Source organism: Cyprinodon tularosa, unplaced genomic scaffold (genome assembly GCF_016077235.1).
Source record: "Cyprinodon tularosa strain WSP-4 unplaced genomic scaffold, ASM1607723v1 ctg955, whole genome shotgun sequence".
In the NCBI taxonomy this organism is placed as follows: Eukaryota; Metazoa; Chordata; class Actinopteri; order Cyprinodontiformes; family Cyprinodontidae; genus Cyprinodon; species Cyprinodon tularosa.
This window is the reverse complement of record NW_024039735.1, coordinates 13,459-34,000: the sequence shown is the minus strand read 5'-3', so window position 1 is coordinate 34,000 and position 20,542 is coordinate 13,459. Positions and strand designations below refer to the sequence as shown.

Here is a 20,542-nt window from a genome sequence, read left to right as displayed (position 1 = left end):
CAAGGTGTTAAAGTAATGTGTAAAAGTATTGTGTTAAAATAAATAATTGGTCACATTAATTGTCCAATGAGTGCATGTTGAAACATAAAAAGTAATATTTCTCAGATTTTTTTCCTAACTTCCATCATGTTCTTGCCGATGACCTTAGAAGGATCAAAGACTTGGACGTAGAGTTAGAGTCATACTTTTAGCAGCAGGTAGAGCAGATAGTCAGGTTACTTTATTGTGCTGTGTTAATTATCTAACCCAGAAAACACATTACTTTTGCAGGTTAAATACAGGGGAGATATTTTTGGGACTAAAAAATGTGTTATTGGAGAAACAGGGAGTACATTTACCATATTTCAGAGGAAGACAAGAATGCTTTGCTCCAAACAACCTGACTCACACTGTTTTCCTTAATGGTAAACTGGATAAAAAACAAACAAATAAATGATATAATAATAATAAAAGGGTTTTAAAAGTAACTAGAGAGACATATTTTTGATGAACTGGACTCTCTCTCCTCCTAAAAGATGTACTACAGCAATATACACCGAATGCCCACCCGACTAATCAATAAAGAGAATGTTTTTGTCCTGATACAGAGCTGAGCTTCTAGATCAAATCTAATGTTGTGAATCGTGGGGTATTCAGTTCCTACTTTATCATGAATTTAAACATTTTATCATCATATTACAATGACATGGGTCACTTATCCAACAAGTTGTTTTTTAGATCACCTACATACATGGCTCTTAACACTAGATGTCCCGGAGAATTCCAGTTTTCCTGCAAGCCCCCCTCCCCTCTTCAAGTGTATTCTTGCTAACTGTCCTTGTTGTAATGCAAATAACCTGTGATGTGACCAGTCCTTCTACAGGAGACTGGATAAAGGCTGAAACAAACTGGCATCAGAACCAGAGCATGCTCCAAACACCTTTCATTACCTTCCCCTGCAACATCAGACCTTTTTGCAGGAATATCTTGATAAGTCATATCTAAATCTTTACCAGATATCATACGGGTCCTAGTTCCTGAGCTGAGAACACGTCATAACCAGCTTTTCCAACAAGGCATTATATTGTCCATTCACCAACAGACTCATTTATATTGCAAAGCTCACTATGTGAAAGAAACATTGAGAATAATTGTATTTTGCCTGTTCTCACCTTTTCATGTCATTCAACATTTCAGCTTAGAGAATGACAAACAGTATGATTTCAGTGTAGAACTAACATTTATTTCACCCAAGGAAAAGCACAACATACGAAACTACAATTGTCCCATTTAGCAGTTTTTACAAACCCAAGGTGAGTCCCTTCTGCATGTGTGACAGGTATACTTTGTGCAGTGCACACAACGCTCAGTGCTGTGGTTCATGTTGCAGAGATTGCACACCTGGTCTGCTTATAATAACAATAAAAAAATCTTTAAAAAATAGAGTTTAGCACATTTTCCCAAAGTAAGAGTTGTAGTGTGAACTAGATAAGGTTATCTATGTGTGCTACAAGTTTTGTGGCCCTACAATGATCTATAGTGTAATTATTGGCTATTATATGCTTATAATAACAATAAATAAATCTGTAAAAATACAGTTTGGCCTATCTTCCCAAAGTAAGAGCTGTAGTCTGATCCAGATGAGGTTATCTGTGTATCCTACAAGTTTGGAGGCAGTACAGTGATCTATAGTGTAGTCATTGCTAATTTTATACTTATTCTAATAATAAAATAGTGGTGTCATTTAGGCTTTTGGAAATTCCTCAGAAAAGTATTATTTTCGAATCCAATAAATGTGATAATAATCCACCTCTCCTTGGTGACGCTTCGAATATTTCTCTCTGATTATTTGAGATTTTTGGAGCATCGAGCTCCCCATAGGGTCCAATGTAATTCTCCCAGCGCGATAGGATACTCGTTTTGAGGAAACTACAGTTGTAGTTTACTGTCTGCCTTGCTCTGGTTGAAGAGAAGAGTCTGTTTTGTATAATAAATCATCCGCTGATGAGTTATTAATCCCGAAAAGCCGAATCTGTGATTATATTGCCAACTTTACTGCAGTCTCACAATGCTGTCTACATGTCTGCAGCGGAGGACAGAGAGAGGAGAGATATATTTTCCCCCCAAATAAATAATGTTCATTATTGTATAAGTATTGTTGCTTTCTACAGCGTTCCAGCTCATGCAGCTATTTTCATTGTACAGATCAGTTATCGTCTGATCGTTGCGCTGGTGGCTCCGCTGAAATCATTGCAATGTTGGTGACACTGATGACATAGGCCTAATTATATTTAATCACAAATATGATTTTTTCCCACCCTGCTCTCAGGTAAAACACTCTCAAAGAGAGAGACTTTAGCTGAAACCGAAACTGAAGGGGGTGGAATGGTTCTCCAGCCACAGCACTAATGGGGCATTTACATCTGAAAAGGAATTCACGAGTTGTGAAGTACTGCGAGGAGATTGAAGGCTCACAAGAATTTTCATATCTGGGTTTTCTAGGGTTAAGAAGTTCAAATACAGTAATTTTATTTTTTGCTAATTTAGAACCTGTTGAAATAACTGATGGTTTATTTGTATTTTTTTCTCTTTTGATAGATATTATTTTCAGTTTAATACCGCCTTAATGCTGGACTAAGTATTCCCGATTTAGAATTCATTCTTTCTCAGACTAATATTTTTCCATTTAAACCCTGTTTGTAAAGACAACATTTCTGGTTTATTTAGGTCATTTTATCTAATTTGACCTAAACTACATTAAGTCACTTTACCAAGTCTTCTAAAAATAGAAACCTCTAAGGTGTCCATGGAGATCACTATGGACAGAGAGTGAGAGCTCACTGTTGAGTTAGAGGAGAGATATGACTAGATGAGAATAATGATGGACTGACTGCAACAGAGGTCCTGAGCGAAGTGAGTTCAATGGAAAGCTTTTTCAGTACATTAAAATGGGACATAGCATCCTAAAGAAGCACCATAGAGAGCGTTCTGAGCAGCTGTCTCACTGTGTGGTGTGGAGGCTGCAGCGCCTCAGACTGGAAGAAGGTGAGAACAGCAGAGAGGATAATGAGGGCTCCTTTTCCCTCCATTAAAGACATTTCATCCCAGCGCTGCATGTCCCGAGTCCGTAACATCATCAATGACCCCTCACCCCCCCACCATGGACTGTTCTCCCTGCTGCCCTCTGGGAAGAGGCTTCACAGCATCCAATGCAGGTCCAGCTGACTCCAGAAAAGTTTATTCCTTCCTTTCTGCAGAGGTATTTAAAATCTCTTTTGATTAGAGATTTTTCCAGCAGTTTTTACAGCTGGAGTCTAGGCTTGTTGAATATTATAATATGGCTATTTCATATTTTTCAGAGGTTAAATAAATACAACAATAATTAAATTTCAGTTTTTGACTGTATGATCTGGTTGAACTGTAAAGTGCCTTGAGATGACGTGTTGTGAATTTGGCGCTATATAAATAAACTGAATTGAATTGAATTAAACACAAATACATTTTAGGTTAAGATTGTACTGGGTTGTTGTATAAGTAATTCTCCACCAGATGGCATAGGTGCTATATGTCAGCCATAGTTGTTTTTTTTTTTCCTGTTTTCTGACCAGCGAAGAAGTTGTGTTTTTCTAGAAATGTGGCTCTGTTAGAAAACCTGGGCTGCATCCTCCAAGGACGCGGTCTACCCAGACTGGATCCTTCGAAGTCCTTGAAAATAAGGAGACTGGAAGAGTTCTGGCTGTGAATTCGACCAGGTCTACCCTTCGGCGGGTTTTACCGCTGTATGCTCCGTTGCTTAGCAACCATGAAAGTTGACACACAAAGCAGGAAAAGAATGAATACCAAAGTTTTCAAAACTGTTTGTTTATTTATTTATTTTTTATTGTAAAGTGAACAAAGACTATACTCACAAGAATCCAGAGTGGAATAAAGGTTCCAACCACCGGGAGCAGGAACAAATAAAATCAACTGTAATGATAGAAACCTAAGTCAGTTAAATAACCTGCTGCTGTCATTCAGCACATCTCTGATGTTGCTGCTATTTTCAAATATCCATCACTGTAAAAATGTCCATAGCTGGATATTGGTTATTTACTCTCCAGTTTTTTTGTTACATGGGCGTAGGTTTGCATAGGGACCATAGGGACATGTCCCTACCAAAATTTTGAACCGACCTAATTGTCCCGACCAATAATTGGATGTGAGCAACATGTTTATAATTTACAGCAGTAGTTGTTGCAGCAGTGGCTTCTTTTCCTCTTGCAGCTCCTCTGCCTGGTCTCTCCTGTCCCTGTCATGTAGCAGCGCATGGAACTGTGCTGCGCTGTTTAACTCCACTCTCATTGGTTGTTCTGCCTTAGGTTCCGCCTTCTCTCTCTCTGATTGGCTGTTTTCTAGTCTGCGTGTGCTTGGAGCACATCATTGAAAATGTATTCACACTAGAATGCAGCGGTTACTACAATTAATATTAGGCTACAAAACTAGTCCCGATAAAAAAAAAAAATAATATCATGTTCACTAAAGAACAAAAACCTTTTTTTTTTTTTTTATAAAACGAAATATTCTGAGAAAAATGGGCAAATAAAGGCTGTAAGCCATCAACATTTCTGATTCTTAGCCACAGCCACCTAAAACAGAAAATGTGAGGGTTTCCTTTTTACCGATATTTAGTTGATATTATTGTTTTCATTTTTTTGTTTTTATTTTTACAATTTTGATATAATAACTGATCTAAGTGGGTTGCTCTGTGGGGAAAGGCACATTTTACATTTATATTACTGTATGTTTTAGAGTCTCTATTCTACAGTTAATGATGAATCACTCACTAAATTAGTTGACGATTATTGAAATAATCAATTAATATGATTAATTTTTTTCAGCCCCAGATGAAATACATGAAATGGGCTACACAGAGTAACTACAGCCCAGATGTTCAACTTTTATAGTGAAGTTAATATTTTAATGATTGTATTATTTTGCTTGATACAGAGAGAGAATAGTAGGTACAAATATAACAGTGGGGTTTAACTGCACAATTCTATATCTTCAGAAGAAAATACTGTGTGTACCTTCTCTCTTAGTCGTTCAAATCAAACCATTTTCAAAGTGGAAAACAGTCCTAATTCCACATTGATCAGAGCCGGTGATACTTCAAACATTGATAAACAGCATCTAATGAGTGTAGAGCTTATAACATTTTTATTAGTGGAGCAAAATGTTGCTTTTCTCTTTTAACAATGAATACCTCTTATCAGTACGGATGCTCACATCGAGCATAAAAAAGGGCATGCATATTGCATATCACCAATGACACCAGACCAATAGTGTCCCTACCAAAGTTCAAATCAAACCTACGCCCTTGTATTGTTAAAACACTTTACATAATTGTATTTTTTATATTTTAACTCTTCCCTATTATGTTATTCTTATACATTTTTCTAAGGTCCACATTTGTGTGACCATTTTCAATAATCTTTCTGCTGTAAATTTGCCCATTGTGGGACAATAAAGAGATTTTCTGTTCTATTCTATAAAAGGGGTAGAAATATATAAGTAAATCTAAACAATGTATCTATAAAAAAATTATTTGCAAAATCTCTAATATTCAACAACAAAAAATACTTAGTTAAGCATATTGTGCAAAACAGCAATAAAAAAATTAACTATCAGATTTACAGTTCCCACTCTGCAGATATATTAGATTCTGTCCTTAAATTACAGCCAAACCCATTTACACAGTAACAGATAAAACCTATAGATAAATCAAACATTACCACCACATATCTAACTCAATAACCATTAAAACAACTATTTTCATTCATTTCAGACGGAACTATTCACAGACTTGTATCATATTAAACTGAACTTCCAATTTTCACCACTGTTCGGCGCCAAATAACCTTTCCTCTGATCATGGAGCAAATCACGGCTTGCTTGGTCTCGCAATGAGTCCTGGGTAAACCATGGATACCGAGGATACATCGGACCCGTCCTTCAAATCGGGCAAAATGAAGGATGCATTTTAAGGCCGCAAAACGAGGACTCTTGGAATCCGACCAGACTTCGACGCCACGCTATGACGTAATCGCCCTTCGAATCTGGCCTTCTAAGGACGCGTCCTAGGTTTTCGAACAGAGCATGTAGCTCTATGTTTATATGAATGTTGCCGCAGTTCAGAAGTAAAGCAATATAAAATTATATTGAATCTCCAGTTGTTTTTTTCGAGCAAGATGCGATGTTTCAGCTAAATCCACAACATTTTTTGGTGCAGAAACTCGGGATACGTGAGTGACAAAAGAACTTTGTTGGGATTGAGCCGATAGCTGCAAACAATGTGAAAGAAAAAAAAACATGGCAGAGTGACTACAGAGATTTAAACTGAAACGGACTGTTCTGCGGGCATCTGTTACGAAGCTGGTGCAACAAATTCAAGATGAAATGTGAAACTGATGTGAATGTTGACTGGTTGCTGGAGCTATTAGCCATGTTATCACAGAAGGAGAAAACTCCCCAAGAGCTGGAGCCAGAAATAGAGAAGGAAATTCCTCTGGAGAAGTTAGATGCAGACCTTGTAAGGACAATGGAATATCAAGACAGCACAATTTTATGGAGGACACGAGCAGAAAGAGCGATTGCAAGGGCCGCTACACAAGAACAACTTTAAGTGGACACCACTACATTAACAAGCACTCGGCTGAGTGATGCAAATTCACGGTCAACAGCAAGCAGACCCTCTGTAAAACTGCCCAAACTTTCAATAAGCAAATACAACGGAGAAGTGTGCATGTGGCAAGAGTTTTGGGACCAGTTTGTGAATGCTATTCATGAAAATCCAGTTTTAAGCAAAACTGAGAAGTTCACTTATCTGAAGTTCTATCTCACCGGACCAGCCACACGTGCTATTGCTGGGTTGAAGGTAACTGACACTAATTATGATGCCGCTGTAGACATGCTTAAACAAAGATTTGGCAAAAAAGAGTGAATTATGAGCGCACACAAGGCTAAGTTGTTGAATCTGAGCCCAGTAAAAAGATCCTCTGACGTTATTTCTTTGAGACAACTTTTTGATGATGGGGAAGTGCAGATAAGAAGCCTAGAAGCATGCTTAGTGTGAGGAATTGTATTTGAGTCAATGAGTCAATGCAATCAACTGGTCTTCCTTAGATAGAAAACTTTGTATCAATTTAACTGTATGATCTGGTTGAACTGTAAAGTGCCTTGAGATGACATGTGTTGTGAATTTGGCGCTATATAAATAAACTAAATTGAAATTGAAATGAATTGAATAGAAGCTTTAAGTGCTGTGTTAGACAATAATGGAGCTTTATTGTGCCCAATTCTCCTGCAGATGATTCCTGATGATCTTGCTCTTGAGTACACCCAAAAAACAGATAAAGGACAAAAGTGGGGTTTTAAAGATCTTGTAAGTTTTTTACAACAAGAAGTTGAAAGTAGGGAGCATGCAGGACATTTAACAAAACCAAGAGAAATGAAATATGCACCTGTTGCTCACAAACAACATTACAAGCTAGATTTAAGCAGAGAAAAGTGGAAAAGAGCTAATGTGCCGTCAGCTGCAGCACTCTACACTGGCAGTTCCAATACACCTCTCGATTCCCTTTTCTGCAACAGTACAAGCCATAAATCAGAACAGTGCACTGAAGACACAGTCAAGGGGAGTAAGGAAAGGTTAAAGAAAATGGGGAGTTGTTCATATGCCTGAAACCTAGACATCTTGCCCGAGACTGCAGATCAAAACATGTAACATGCACTGATTGTGGAGGGAGACATTATGCTGTAGTATGTGACAAAGGAGAAGAACAAAAGGGGACCACAAATGCTGCCATGGACACAAGTGACACTGTAGTCTCATCAGTAGTACCACAAACAGCTAAACCGACTTCAGAAAAGTGTGAAACTATACTTCTGCAAACTGTGAGAGCAAGGATTAAAGGACCCCAGATGCAGAGAGCACAAGCACATGCATAATGAGAATGAGACGTGTTGTGTTGGGAGTAACTTCAAGTCCTTTCTTACTTGCTGCCACAATCAGACATCATTTGGAGAAATATCAAGACATCCAACCGGAAACAGTGAAACTAATGAGAGACTCGCTCTATGTGGATGATGTGATTGCTAGCTTCAGTAATGCAAACGAGGCATACACACTTACCACAGGAGCAAAAAAAATACTGGCTGCTGCCAACATGAACCTGTGTAAGTGGACAACAAACTCACAAGAACTAAAAACAAAGTGGTCAAACTCTTCCTTTGACATAAGACAAGAAACCGAGCCACACAGAAGTATGGAAACACAGTGATGGTAAACAGAACCCAGCTGATCTAACCACGAGAGGTCAATCTGCAACAAAGTTAAAAGAGGAAGTAATCTGGTGGTCGGGCCCCCTATTTTTGAAGGATTAAATACTTGGAACTACACCTGCAGAGCTAACACCAGATGTGCCCTCAGAAGAAGAGGTTAAAGCAGAACTAAAAGCAAGTCAAGTCATCGTAAAGTTCAGTAACGGTGATAGGTTGCAGACTGAGCCATTGTTGCAGTTGGAAAAATACAGCATGCTGCAAAGGGTATTAAGAGTTACAGCATGAGTTAACAGATTTGTTCACAACTGACGCTCAAAGCAAAAGAAGGTGGGAGAAATAACAGCAGAGGAGATGTCAGAGGCAAAGAAAGTATGGATACGTGAGGCACAAACACACAGTTTTGAAAGAGAAATAAACGAGCTAAAAGCTGGAAATGCTGTGCACAAAGATTAAAAAATTAGAGACTTTAAACCCTTCCTCGATGAGAATGGTTTAATCTGTGTAGGAGGAAGGCTACATCAGTCAGATTTGAGTTTCACTGAGCAGCATCCACGGATGTTACCCTCAAGTCACAGATTTTGCCAACTTTTGATCAAGTACAGTCACCCGGATGAAATGCATTCAGGCGTGAGAGACACTTGTTCATTTAATAGAAAAATACTGGATCCCACGTGCTAGACAGTTAGTGAAAAAAAATATTTCAGACTGTACCATCTGCAAAAGATTTATTGTGAAAGCAGTAAAACAAGCAACTGCACCATTTGAAATAACTGGTGTAGATTTTGCAGGTCCACTGTATGTGAAGTCCAAAGGTAACACTGAAAAGGCGTATGTGGCACTTTTCACATTTGTGCCGTTACACGCACAGTGCATCTTGAACTAGTATCAAGCCTAACAACAGGTTTTCTCTTAGCACGGAAAAGATTTGTTTCACGGAGAGGACTCTGCAGAATAATCTACTCTGACAACGCACAAACATTCAAAAAAGCAGAACAGGAACTAAAAGAACTGTGGAAAGCTATGAAAGAGCCAGAACTGCTGGAATATGCCTCTGAAAAGGGAATTAGGTGGAAATTCATTGCAGAGAGAGCAGCTTGGTGGGGTGGATTTTTGGAACGATTAGTGCACTCAAAAGAGTAATGGGCAGAGCATCTCTAAGTTTTGAAGAGTTAACATCTTTACTGTCAGAAATAGAAGCCACTATCAACTCAAGACCACTTACGTTTGTGTATAATGATTTAAAGGCACCCCAACCTTTGACTCCAGCACATTTTTTGATTGGAAAGAGACTCAGTTCTTTACCTCCGAAGCCTTTCTGCACAGCAGGTCAGATAACAAATGCAAACAAAGAGCAGCTGACCAGAAGATGGAAATACCGCCACAGACTGATGGATCATTTCTGGAGCAGGTGGAGGAGAGAGTATTTGCTGGAACTCAGTTTAACTAACACCTGCCAGACCGAAAATCCTACATTGCTTAAAACTGAAGATTTGGTTCTCATTGGAGATGACAAAATGCCACGTTTAACTTGGAAAACAGGACTTATCACTGAAGTGTTCCCAGGAAGAGATGGACTAGTCAAATCCTGCATGGTGCGCACACCAACAGGGACGAAGTTAAAAAGACATGGGGGGGGGGGGCTATATGTCAGCCTTGTTGTTGTTTTTTTCCTGTTTTCTGACCAGTGAAGAAGTTGTGTTTTTCTAGAAATGTAGTTCTATTTTGATATCAATGTTGTCGCAGTTCAAGAGTAAAGCGATATAAAATGAAGTCGAATCTCCAGTTGCTTTTTCCAGCAAGATGGGATGTTTCAGCTAAATCCACAACAAGGCTGTCTAAATATCAAACGAATCCAAAAGGCTTTTAAAAACTTTTCTGATCCCATAAATCAGTAAAGTCTGATGTAAAACTTCATAATTATTGATCATTTTCAAGGGCTTTTCTATAAATTTAGCAAGGCATTGACTTTTCCTGCTTGTTCCTGCTTGATTCATGGCAAATTAAATCTAGTGTTGGTTCTATGCTATCTACGTTTCCTATGATTCCTCTTTTCTTATAACTAAATAACTTGAAAAACGTATCTACCTACTGAGTGAAACCATTTTCCACTAATAGGGAAAATCTGCAGGTTATTTTTCCAAAAGCAACATTAGGTCATATTTGCAGCTCAGTCAGTCCAGATCAAACCATAATTTAGAGTTAAGCCAAGTTACAGAGATAGAAATGTGTTTAGCCTCAATGTTGTTTTTAGAATGGTTTGGCAGGCATGGCTTTGGTTTGAGCTTTAAAAGCTGCTGAAAAAGTTAATTTTTCATCGTTTTCATCTCTATCTTTGCAGACTGAATGACTGTAAACTCTCAGTGAGAAGCTTTGGAGTTCTGGCCTCAGTTCTCAGCTCCCACTCCTCTAATCTGAGAGAGATGAATCTGAGTTTCAACAACCTGCAGGATTCTGGAGTGGAGCTGCTGTCTTCTGGACTGAAGAGTCCAAACTGCAAACTGGAAATTCTCAGGTCTGAACATCAGTCCAGGACACACTTAAAGCCTTGATTTATAACTGAATTTCTGCAGAATGTTTATGACATGAACTTAGTGAGCATTAAAGTGTTTTTTAATAAGACCTTTACAAGTTACACTGAAACATATTGAATTAGTTCACTAAACTCTGCTAGTGCTGTTTTACATGAAGGGAAAGGTGGTAGTTACATAGCTGGCTGCTCAGTGGCGCAGTGGGTAGCGCTGCCTTGCAGCAAGAAGGTTCTTAGTTCGATTCCCAGCCCAGGCTCTTTCTACATGGCTTTTGCCATGTACTCCAGCTTCCTCCCATGACTGTTAGGTTAATTGGCTTCTCTAAATTGCCCTTAGGTGTTAGTGTGTGCGTGAATGGTCGTTTGTTCTGTTTGTCTCTGTGTTGCCCAGCGATGGACTGGCGACTTGTCAAGGGTGTACCCCACCTCTCGCCCATTGACTGCTGGAGATAGGCACTGGCACCCCTCGTGACTCCACCCCACTTGCAGACAAGCATGTCCGATAATGGATGGATGGATAGTGATATAGCTCTGCATTTAACTGAATTCCTCACCTAAAGCAATGTCAAGATGAATATAAACATTGTTGATACTGGAAAAAAATCTGCTGGGATCCAATTAACTACCTATAAGATCCAATCAGTCTAAACACTATTCATCATATTAAATTTTATGTCAAACTGTAAACCAATTTGTTTGAATTCCATCAGAGCAATTGCTTAATGTTGCTGAAGCATCATGCATGTATGAACAGAAGTTGTTAACAATGACTACAGGGTGTGTATTACAACACAGGGGGAAGATTGTGTATTCAGGAACCAGCTATTTGAACATTTATTCGAATAATAGAGCTCTTAGTAAATGCCTGTAGTTTGTTCCAGGGTCTCTTGGATTACAAAAGCAACGATCTGCATTGCAGGGCATCTGTAGATCAGAGAATCATCATAGTAAATTTTGATGCAGAAATTGTTTTATATACCCCAGTAATGTAATAGAATTTCATAAAATACTTTTTTCTCTTTTCTTTTAATATAGTTAAATCTAGAATAGTATCAAGTTAGATCCAGTGTGGTTTTGTCATTTTTTTTCTTCTCCCAGCAGGGTTCTGAAACTAACTGTGTACAGTAGTTCTGACTGTGAGCTTGTTAATTAACCCAGTAGTTTGATTAAATCTGAATCCTTTGTAATACTAACAGCATTTCATCCTCCTCTTCCTGCAAACCTGAAACAAGTGTTGATCTGTTTCTCTAATAAATCCTAAAACCTGGATTGTATTCCAGTACTGTGTCAGATGCTAATCAAATGTAAGTTTAGTTTTTATTTCTTGTGTCTGCTGCAGTCAAACTAATCAAATAAGTTATTGCATTTATTATTTTTCTATATTATTCGGTAATTGTTACATATATAATATTCCCAATCCCGAGGTATTTAAAATCTCTTTTGATGAGAGATTTTTACATCAGTGGTTACAGCTGGAGACTAGGCTGTCTAAATATCAAACGACTCCAAAAGGCTTTTAAAAACTTTTCTGTTCCCATAAATCAGTAAAGTCTGATGTAAAACTTCACCATTATTGATCATTTTCAAGGGCTTTTCTATAAATCTAGCAAGGCATTGACTTTTCCTTCTTGTTCCTGTTTGATTCATGGCAAATTAAATCTACTGTTGGTTCTATGCTCTCTACATTTCCTACGATTCATCATTTATTATAACTAAATAACTTGAGAAACGTATCTACCTACTGGGAATGAAACCATTTTCCACTATCAGGGAAAATCTGCAGGTTATTTTTCCAAAAGCAACATTAGGTCATGTTTGCAGCTCAGTCAGTCCAGATCAAACCATCATTCAGAGTTTAGCCAAGTTACAGAGATAGAAATGTGTTTAAGCTCAATGTTGTTTTTAGGGGGGTTTGATATGCATAGCTTTGTTTTGAGCTTCAAGAGCTGCTGAAAAAGTTAATTTTTCATCATTTTCATCTGTCTTTGCAGACTGAATAACTGTAACCTCTCAGTGAGAAGCTGTGGAGTTCTGGCCTCAATTCTCAGCTCCCACTCCTCTAATCTGAGAGAGATGAATCTGAGTTTCAACAACCTGCAGGATTCTGGAGTGGAGCTGCTGTCTTCTGGACTGAAGAGTCCAAACTGCAAACTGGAAATTCTCAGGTCTGAACATCAGTCCAGGACACACTTAAAGCCTTGATTTATAACTGAATTTCCGCAGAATGTTTATGACTAGAACTTAGTGAGCATTAAAGTGTTTTTTACTAAGACCTTTACAAATTACACTGAAACATATTGAATTAGTTCACTAAACTCTGCTAGTGCTGTTTTACATGAAGGGAAAGGTGGACTGAACCAGAACTTTCTATTAATATTTAGATCTTTTAATAGAAGTTTGTTACATAGCTGGCTGCTCAGTGGTGCATTGGGTAGCACTGCTGCCTTGCAGCAAGAAGGTTCTGAGTTCGATTCCCAGCCTGTGGTCTTTCTACTTGGATTTTGCATGTTCTCCCTGAGCATGCGTGGGTTCTCTCCGCGTGCTTCAGCTTCCTCCCACAGTCCAAAAACATGACTGTTAGGTGAATTGGCTTCTCTAAATTGTCTTTAGGTGTTAGTGTGTGCATGAGTGGTTGTTTGTCCTGTTTGTCTCTGTGTTGCTCTGTGATGGAATGGCAACCTGTCCGGGGTGTACCCCACTTCTCGCCCATTGACTGCTGGAGATAGGCACCAGTACCCCTCGTGACCCCACCCCGCTTGCAGATGAGCATGTCCGATAATGGTTGGATGTATAGTTAAATCTCTCTGCAAATAGCTCTGCATTTAACTGAATTCCTCACCTAAAGCAATGTCAAGGTGAATTTAAACATTGTTGGTGCTGGAAAACACTATCCATCATATTAAATTTGATGTCAAACAGTAAACCAATCTTTTTGAACAGCAACATTAAGCAATTGCTTAATGTTGCTGAAGCATTATGCATGTATGAACAGAAGTTGTTAACAATGACTACAGGGTGTGTATTACAACACAGGGGGAAGATTGTATATTCAGAGAATCATCATAGTAAATTTTGATGCAGAAATTGTTTTACATAATGTGTATTACAGTAATGTAATAGCATTTTATAAAATACTTTTTTCTCTTTTCTTTTAATATAGTTAAATCTAGAATAGTATCAAGTGTTAATGAAAGACATGTTGGATAAATGTAACTGCTGAATGGATACTAATGCAAAAACTGCATGTTTTGGTATCAAAAGTACATAACAAGTAAAATAAGTGTAACAATCATAAAACCACATTTACTTGTTGTAACTGCTCTGAATTTTCTGAAGAACTGATATTTATTCAAAAAGCATCAGGTCAAAAACTTTTACTGAATGCCTTTTTAAATTTTAATGTGGAAGTACAGGAAAAAATGCTTTATGCTTAAACATTAGATGCTGAATCACAATCTCAATTTTTCAGAATTTATAACAACAAAAATGTTAATATTGGACTGTATGAAAAAACACTGGTTCTCACTCCAGCTGAGAAAAATTATGTAGAATGAAAGAAGGATAAAGAAGCTGAATTTTGCTGGCAAGTTGTAAGTACATCATTGAGAGATGGTTAATATGCAGGGGATTGCAGCACACAGAATACTTCTGCAGATAATGCACCACAAAGGTAATATTAGAAAGGAAAAGTGTGTTTTAGCAATAAGTAAGTTTTCTTTCATCACCTCACAAAGGTTTTTGTTGTGGTGCTACTTGAACTTGTGGCTGTGCTGTTTGTGCGTCCGATCACTGCCCGATCGGGAAAATATGGCCAGGTTGTTGTCATCTGTTAAATACGCAGTTTCTTTATGGACCTCTGACAGGTGTTTAGATTCAAAGACAGGTAATTATTTGTGTTAATGTTCTCATTCATACCAACACACATACAACACATTTATATACATATATAAAGTCATAATGTAACTTCTTAAATTACATAATCAAAGTCATGTAACCTAGCACTGCAGATCTGTCATTTTATTTAAATATTTTTAATTTTAATATGTGAAGTTCTTTTTTGAGTACCGAAAGTAAACAAACTTTAACTGTTATTGTCTAACATTGTTAGTGAATATTTATTCAATAGTCAAAGGTTTTACAAATATAAACACTTACCTTGTCTATTAATGATAGGATCACATTACTTTTTCTCATTAGTTGTTGATGAGAGCAGTTTTCTGATATCTACAGTCATGGCCAAAAGTTTTGAGAATGATTAAAATGTTAATATTTACAATGTCTACTGCTTCAGTTTTTATAATGGTATTTTGCATATACTCCAGATGTTATAAAGAGTGATTAGCATAACAGCAATTAATTACAAAGTCAATATTTGCCTAGAAAATGAACTTTATCCCCCAAAACACATTTCAACGTCATTGCAGCCCTGTCTTAAAAGGACCAGCTAACATGGTTTCAGTGATTGCTTCATTAACACAGGTCTGGGTGGTGATGAGGACAGGGCTGGAGATCAATCTGTCACGATTAAGTAAGAAGGACACCACTGGACACTTTAAAAAGAGGCTGGTGCTTGGCATCATTGTTTCTCTTCTGTGAACCATGGCTATCTCAAAGAAACACGTGCAGTCATCATTGAACTGCACAAAAATGGGCTAACAGGAAAGAGAATTGCAGTTAGAGAGATAACACCATAGTCAACAATCTATCGCATCATCAAGAACTTCAAGGAGAGAGGCTCCATTGTTGCCGAAAAGGCTACAGGGTGCCCAAGAAAGACCAGGAAGCACCAGGGCCATCTCTTAAAAGTGTTTCAGCTGGGGCATTGGGCTACTAGCAGTGCACAGCTTGCTCAGGAAGGGGAGCAGGCAGGTTAGAGTGCATCTGCATGCACTGTGAGGCAGAGACTCTTGGAGCAAGGCCTGGTCTCAAAGAGGGCAGCAAAGAAGCCACTTCTCTCCAGGAAAAATATCAGGGACAGACTGATATTCTGCAATAGGTACAGGGAGTGGACTGCTGAGTACTGGGGGAAAGTCCTTTTCTCTGATCAATCCCCTTTCCGAATGCTTGGGACAACAGCTTGTTCGGAGAAGATGAGGTGAGCGCTACCACCAGTCTTGTCTCATGCCAACTGTAAAGCATCCTGAAACCATTCATGTGTGGGGTTACTTCTCAGCCAAGGGAGTCGGCTCTCTCACAGTCTTACCTAAAAACACAGCCATGAATAAAGAATGGTACCAGAATGTTCTCAGAGAGCAACTTCTCCCAACCATCCAAGAGCAGTTTGGTGATGACCAATGCATTTTCCAGCATGATGGAGCACCTTGCCATAAAGCAAAGGTGATATCTAACTGGCTCAGGGAACAAAACATAGAGATTTTGGGTCCATGGCCCAGAAACTCCCCTGATCCTAATCTCATTGAAAACTTGTGGTCAATCATCAAGACACGGGTGGACAAACGAAAACCTAGAAGTTCTGACAAAATGCAAGCATTGATTGTGCAACAATGGACTGCTATCAGTCAGGAATTGATCCAGAAATTGATCGAGAGCATGCCAGGGAGAATTTCAGAGGTCCTGAAAAAGAGGGGTCAACACTGCAAATATTGACTTGCTGCATTAACTCATTCTGTCATTAAAAGCTTTTGTTACTCATGATATGATTTCAATTGTATTTCTGTATGTGATGACAACATCTGACGTACACACATGAAAACCTGAGGGCAGCAGATCATGTGAAAATACAATATTTTTGTCATTCTCAATACTTTTAAACCATGACTGTATGAGCATTTCTGAACACCTAACTGCTGCAGTGCAGCATGGCTTTTACCCTCATCAAACAGCGTTTCAATTATATACAGTGATCTTCCATTAGAGCCGTTAAACTATAGTCTTTTACCGAGCTGCCTGCGGCATCTCAAAGCAAACTTTACGTGACCCAGATCATATCCGGGTCATTCAACTTGGTTGAAATCAAAAAATTTGAAAAGGATAATGAACAATCCGTAATCAGCATTATTTGTTTTTTCATTTTCGATTCTGTGCAAAAACTCAGATAACGGAAAACGGTTCATTATCTGTTTTTTTTTTCCTTTTTCTTAAATAAACAGTGAGAAAGCAAGTGTATTTTTGCTTTTTTAATTTTGGTTTGGTTGGATTTACTACCAGTCATCTCAGTAAAAGAATAAATGAAATGCTTCTATATGCTTCTATGCAACAATAAATAATTTAACCACTAATCAATAAATCAATACTCAGATATATGTTGATTTAATCAGCGTTTAAGGATAAATGATTAAAACACTTTTTCAACATACATTTTTAAGGCCCAGCAATAGCTGAGGTGGGTTAGCAATGAATAAATAATAATCATTTATTGGTTAGAATGAATATTGAATGACTCATGTCATTTAACTTGTCAAGTTAACTAACAAAGTAATAAACACACCTTGATCTGGACCTTCACACTTCATAAGTTCTGCTTGGTTTACTACTTTACCTTGATCATTTTTCTGGGACTTTAGCTTTCAGTCAAACAAATTTTCTATATTTAATTCATTATTTTTTCGTCTGCAGTTGCTTCAACACATTTATTCTTCATTCAGATTGTGGTGCTGCAGATTGTCAGAGATCAGCTGTGCTTCTCTGGTCTCAGCTCTGAAGTCCAACCCCTCCCATCTGACAGAACTGGACCTGAACATCAACGACCTGAAAGATAGTGGAGTGAAGCAGCTCTGTGGTTTTCTCCAGTCTCCCCTCTGCAAACTGCAAACATTGAGGTCAGTCACCATATTTTAATTTAGTGCTGATATTTCTGATGGTAAAATTGTGTTGACTCTTAACTGCTGACAGCTTTAGGGTTAATGTCAGGGTCAGGCCATAGAAAGGGTTAAAATGACTGAAAATCAATGGAAGGCAATACATGATGATGATGAAGATGAAGGTGGTGGTGATGATGATGATGTTTGTGATTATGATGGTGAAGATGGTGATATTGATGATGATGATGAAGGTGATGATGAAGGTGTTGATGATGATGAAGATGATGGTGATGTCCAGCAGCACGGCGTCCATCAGTACGTCATATGCTTTGTTGATCTGATTGGTTTATTTGGCCCGTCTATCACTAACATAAGCCAATCAGCTAACCAGTATTTTCGCCCCTTCCCAAAATTACTTCAACGGAAGGTTTCCGGATGGATATGCGGAGCAAATCCATCTGGCGGAGTCAGGTTGAGGATCCCAAGGCCTAGGGCTGAACAAAGGGTAGCTGACACACACTGTGTGCAGAGATCCACCTAGGCATGGGCCGCTACTGAGCTCCAATAAAAGCAATAGAAAAGAAAAAGAAGAATTCTGAAATACAGACAAAAACATGGAAGATACAAAGAGGTACGATTAGTGCAGGTTGATCATCAACAGGATGGTAGCTTCACTTTTTTTCATTTCACACTTTATGTGATGCAGAGTTAGAAAAAAATCCTAATGTCGGGGTTTCCAGTATTGTGCAGCCCTACTGTGGAATAATTGATCATCCAGTTGAATTGATCTGCATTCATCCCTATTTGCTCATCTTTCCTCCAAAGTTCTCCCGAATTTGTTTTTTTTTTTTCTTTGAAACTTGAAGAATTTGGCAGCAGAAGCTGAGTTTGTATTAATGGAGCTGCTGGTGGAGCTGACAGAGATGAAGAGCTGAAGTCAGCAGGTCTTTATTGGAGCAGCAGCATGTTGGCATTAATATCAATGAGAGCTCTTTAACTGCTTCTGTTGGACTGTTCTAAACTGCCTACTGTGGGATCAGCTCACATCTTTCTATTCTTTATCCAGGTTGTATTCCTGTGGTTTGTCAGAGATCAGCTGTGCTTCTCTGGTCTCCGCTCTGAAGTCAAACCCCTACCATCTGATACAACTGGACCTGAGGTTCAACATCCTAAAGAAGTCAGATGTTCAGCAGCTGCAGGATCTTGTAGAGAGTCCAGACTACAAACTGCAGACTCTGTAAGTAGATGGTTGGAGTGAGTCCACCTGCTGTCAGCAGGATTGTTCTAAACACAGTTAGTAACAAAGCAAAGATCCAGTGTTTCCAGTAAAGCTGCAGCTTCTCAGTGGAAGGAGAATGGTGATGTGGTGGCTTTCAATGGTAGAATCTCAAAAATCAGGACACCTTCAGTCGATCATCTGATTGCCCCAGGACGGGAGAAGAAGCATTCATTTTATAGATCAAATTGACATGCTGTCCTCAGTACACTGTCAACAGTGACAGGCATCCTGATTGGACACAGAGACACCAATCAGCTAGTCAGAGGAGCCAGAAGGTGGTTGTGTTCCTGTGCTTGTGTTGATGTGAAGACGACTGTTGTTGCTGTGTTCATGTCTCCAGGAAATGAAGCTGGATTCCAGATGCCAGCCTTCAAACATGTCTAGAGACAGTGGTCGTCATCCATTAAACTGTGGGAGCATCAGATCTGATCTCAGACTCTTTGTTCTCTCATTTCAACAGGAAACAACTGATCAGTTTCATCTTAGCCACAGCTCTGAGATCAGTCTGAATGCAGCCTGGAAATCAGTGGCTCTGATTTCACAAACCATCATTCCATTTAGTCACCATGTGGTCTTTCTACAGAGCAGAAGCTCTGCTGAAGTCCACTCAGCACATCTGGACATGTGTCCTTCTGTCATTAGTCTCATCCAGATGTGTTCAGGGACAGCCTCCATGTTTATTAGTCAGCTGATATTTCAGAAACAGATGATATGTTGATCAGCAGCCAGAGTTTCTGTGTCTAAATGGAGCAGCAGCTAACATGTAGCAGCAGTAAATCCATCACTACAGTGTTTGTGCAGCAATGAAGCCTTCAGGACTCTCAGCAGGTGGTTTCCACTGTGGACTGGAGGGAAACCTGCAGAGAACCAGACTGGATGCTAAAATGTGTTGCGCTGTGTGAGCTTGGAGCTCAGTGTGTTCACTCCAACACGTTAAGATGAGAGCTGAAAGGAAGCTGGATCTGCTCCACAGCTGTTCTGAACAGGACTGAAGTCCCTGCTGCTCTTTATCCTGGATGTGCTGCATCACTGACTGACAGCTGATGGAGAGAGAGAGGCTGGAAACACTCACTGTTCTCCTCTCTTCATCCTTCTTCTCTCTGCAGGTGGTGGAGGTGATGATCTTAGTGGAGGAGAGAAGCTGATCTGTGACCTGATGATCCTCAGAGGTTGAAGCTGCAGCAGTTTGAGTTTAAAGAGACTGATTGGATCCTGATGATGAACTCTGAGTTTAGAGATTTGTTTGTTTTCACTCCTTTTTTCTCTTTGTTTTCATCGTCTCCATAATATCATGTTGATATTTTTCCATCAAAATTAAAATTGAGAATAAAATTATCTATATCATGTGAAAAGATGAATTTAAAAAAGAATCCTGAACAGTTTTTGCAGCGGCACTCCAGCTCCTTTAGTTTCTTCTGTACCACATGGATAAACAGTCTGGCAACAAGTATTGAAATGCGAGCAATTCCAGATAATGTTCTTCAACTTGTAATGTTTATTAAAAGAAAACAAACATAAGAAAACATTTACATTTGTGTAACATAAACTTAGTCAAAAACTGTGTTGCTTCCAACATATCTGTTTTCCCTCAGTCTATCATGTTGGGTTATGGAATCTAGCTCATATGCAGAACAATTCGGAGGCAGGGAAAAAGTTCAAAAGTTTATTTACAAAGAT

The 20,542-nt window shown here is 38.7% G+C and overlaps 1 protein-coding gene across 7 annotated transcripts in view; it reads left to right on the top strand.

Moving 5' to 3' along the window:
- Window positions 1–20,204, top strand: part of LOC119776776 (NACHT, LRR and PYD domains-containing protein 3-like) — a 34,587-nt gene extending 14,383 nt beyond the window's left edge. For 5 of the 7 annotated variants that reach the window (XM_038275368.1, XM_038275372.1, XM_038275373.1 and 2 more), the window contains 5 exons: window positions 10,637–10,810; window positions 12,817–12,990; window positions 17,431–17,604; window positions 18,653–18,823; window positions 19,972–20,204. In XM_038275368.1, the coding sequence (XP_038131296.1) occupies window positions 10,637–10,810; window positions 12,817–12,990; window positions 17,431–17,604; window positions 18,653–18,823; window positions 19,972–19,984 (706 nt within the window). In that variant the 3' untranslated portion in view covers window positions 19,985–20,204. The remainder of the gene's footprint in view (window positions 1–10,636; window positions 10,811–12,816; window positions 12,991–17,430; window positions 17,605–18,652; window positions 18,824–19,971) is intronic. The other 2 variants (XM_038275371.1, XM_038275374.1) reach the window with 2 other exon arrangements.
- The last annotated feature ends 338 nt before the right edge of the window (window positions 20,205–20,542 follow it).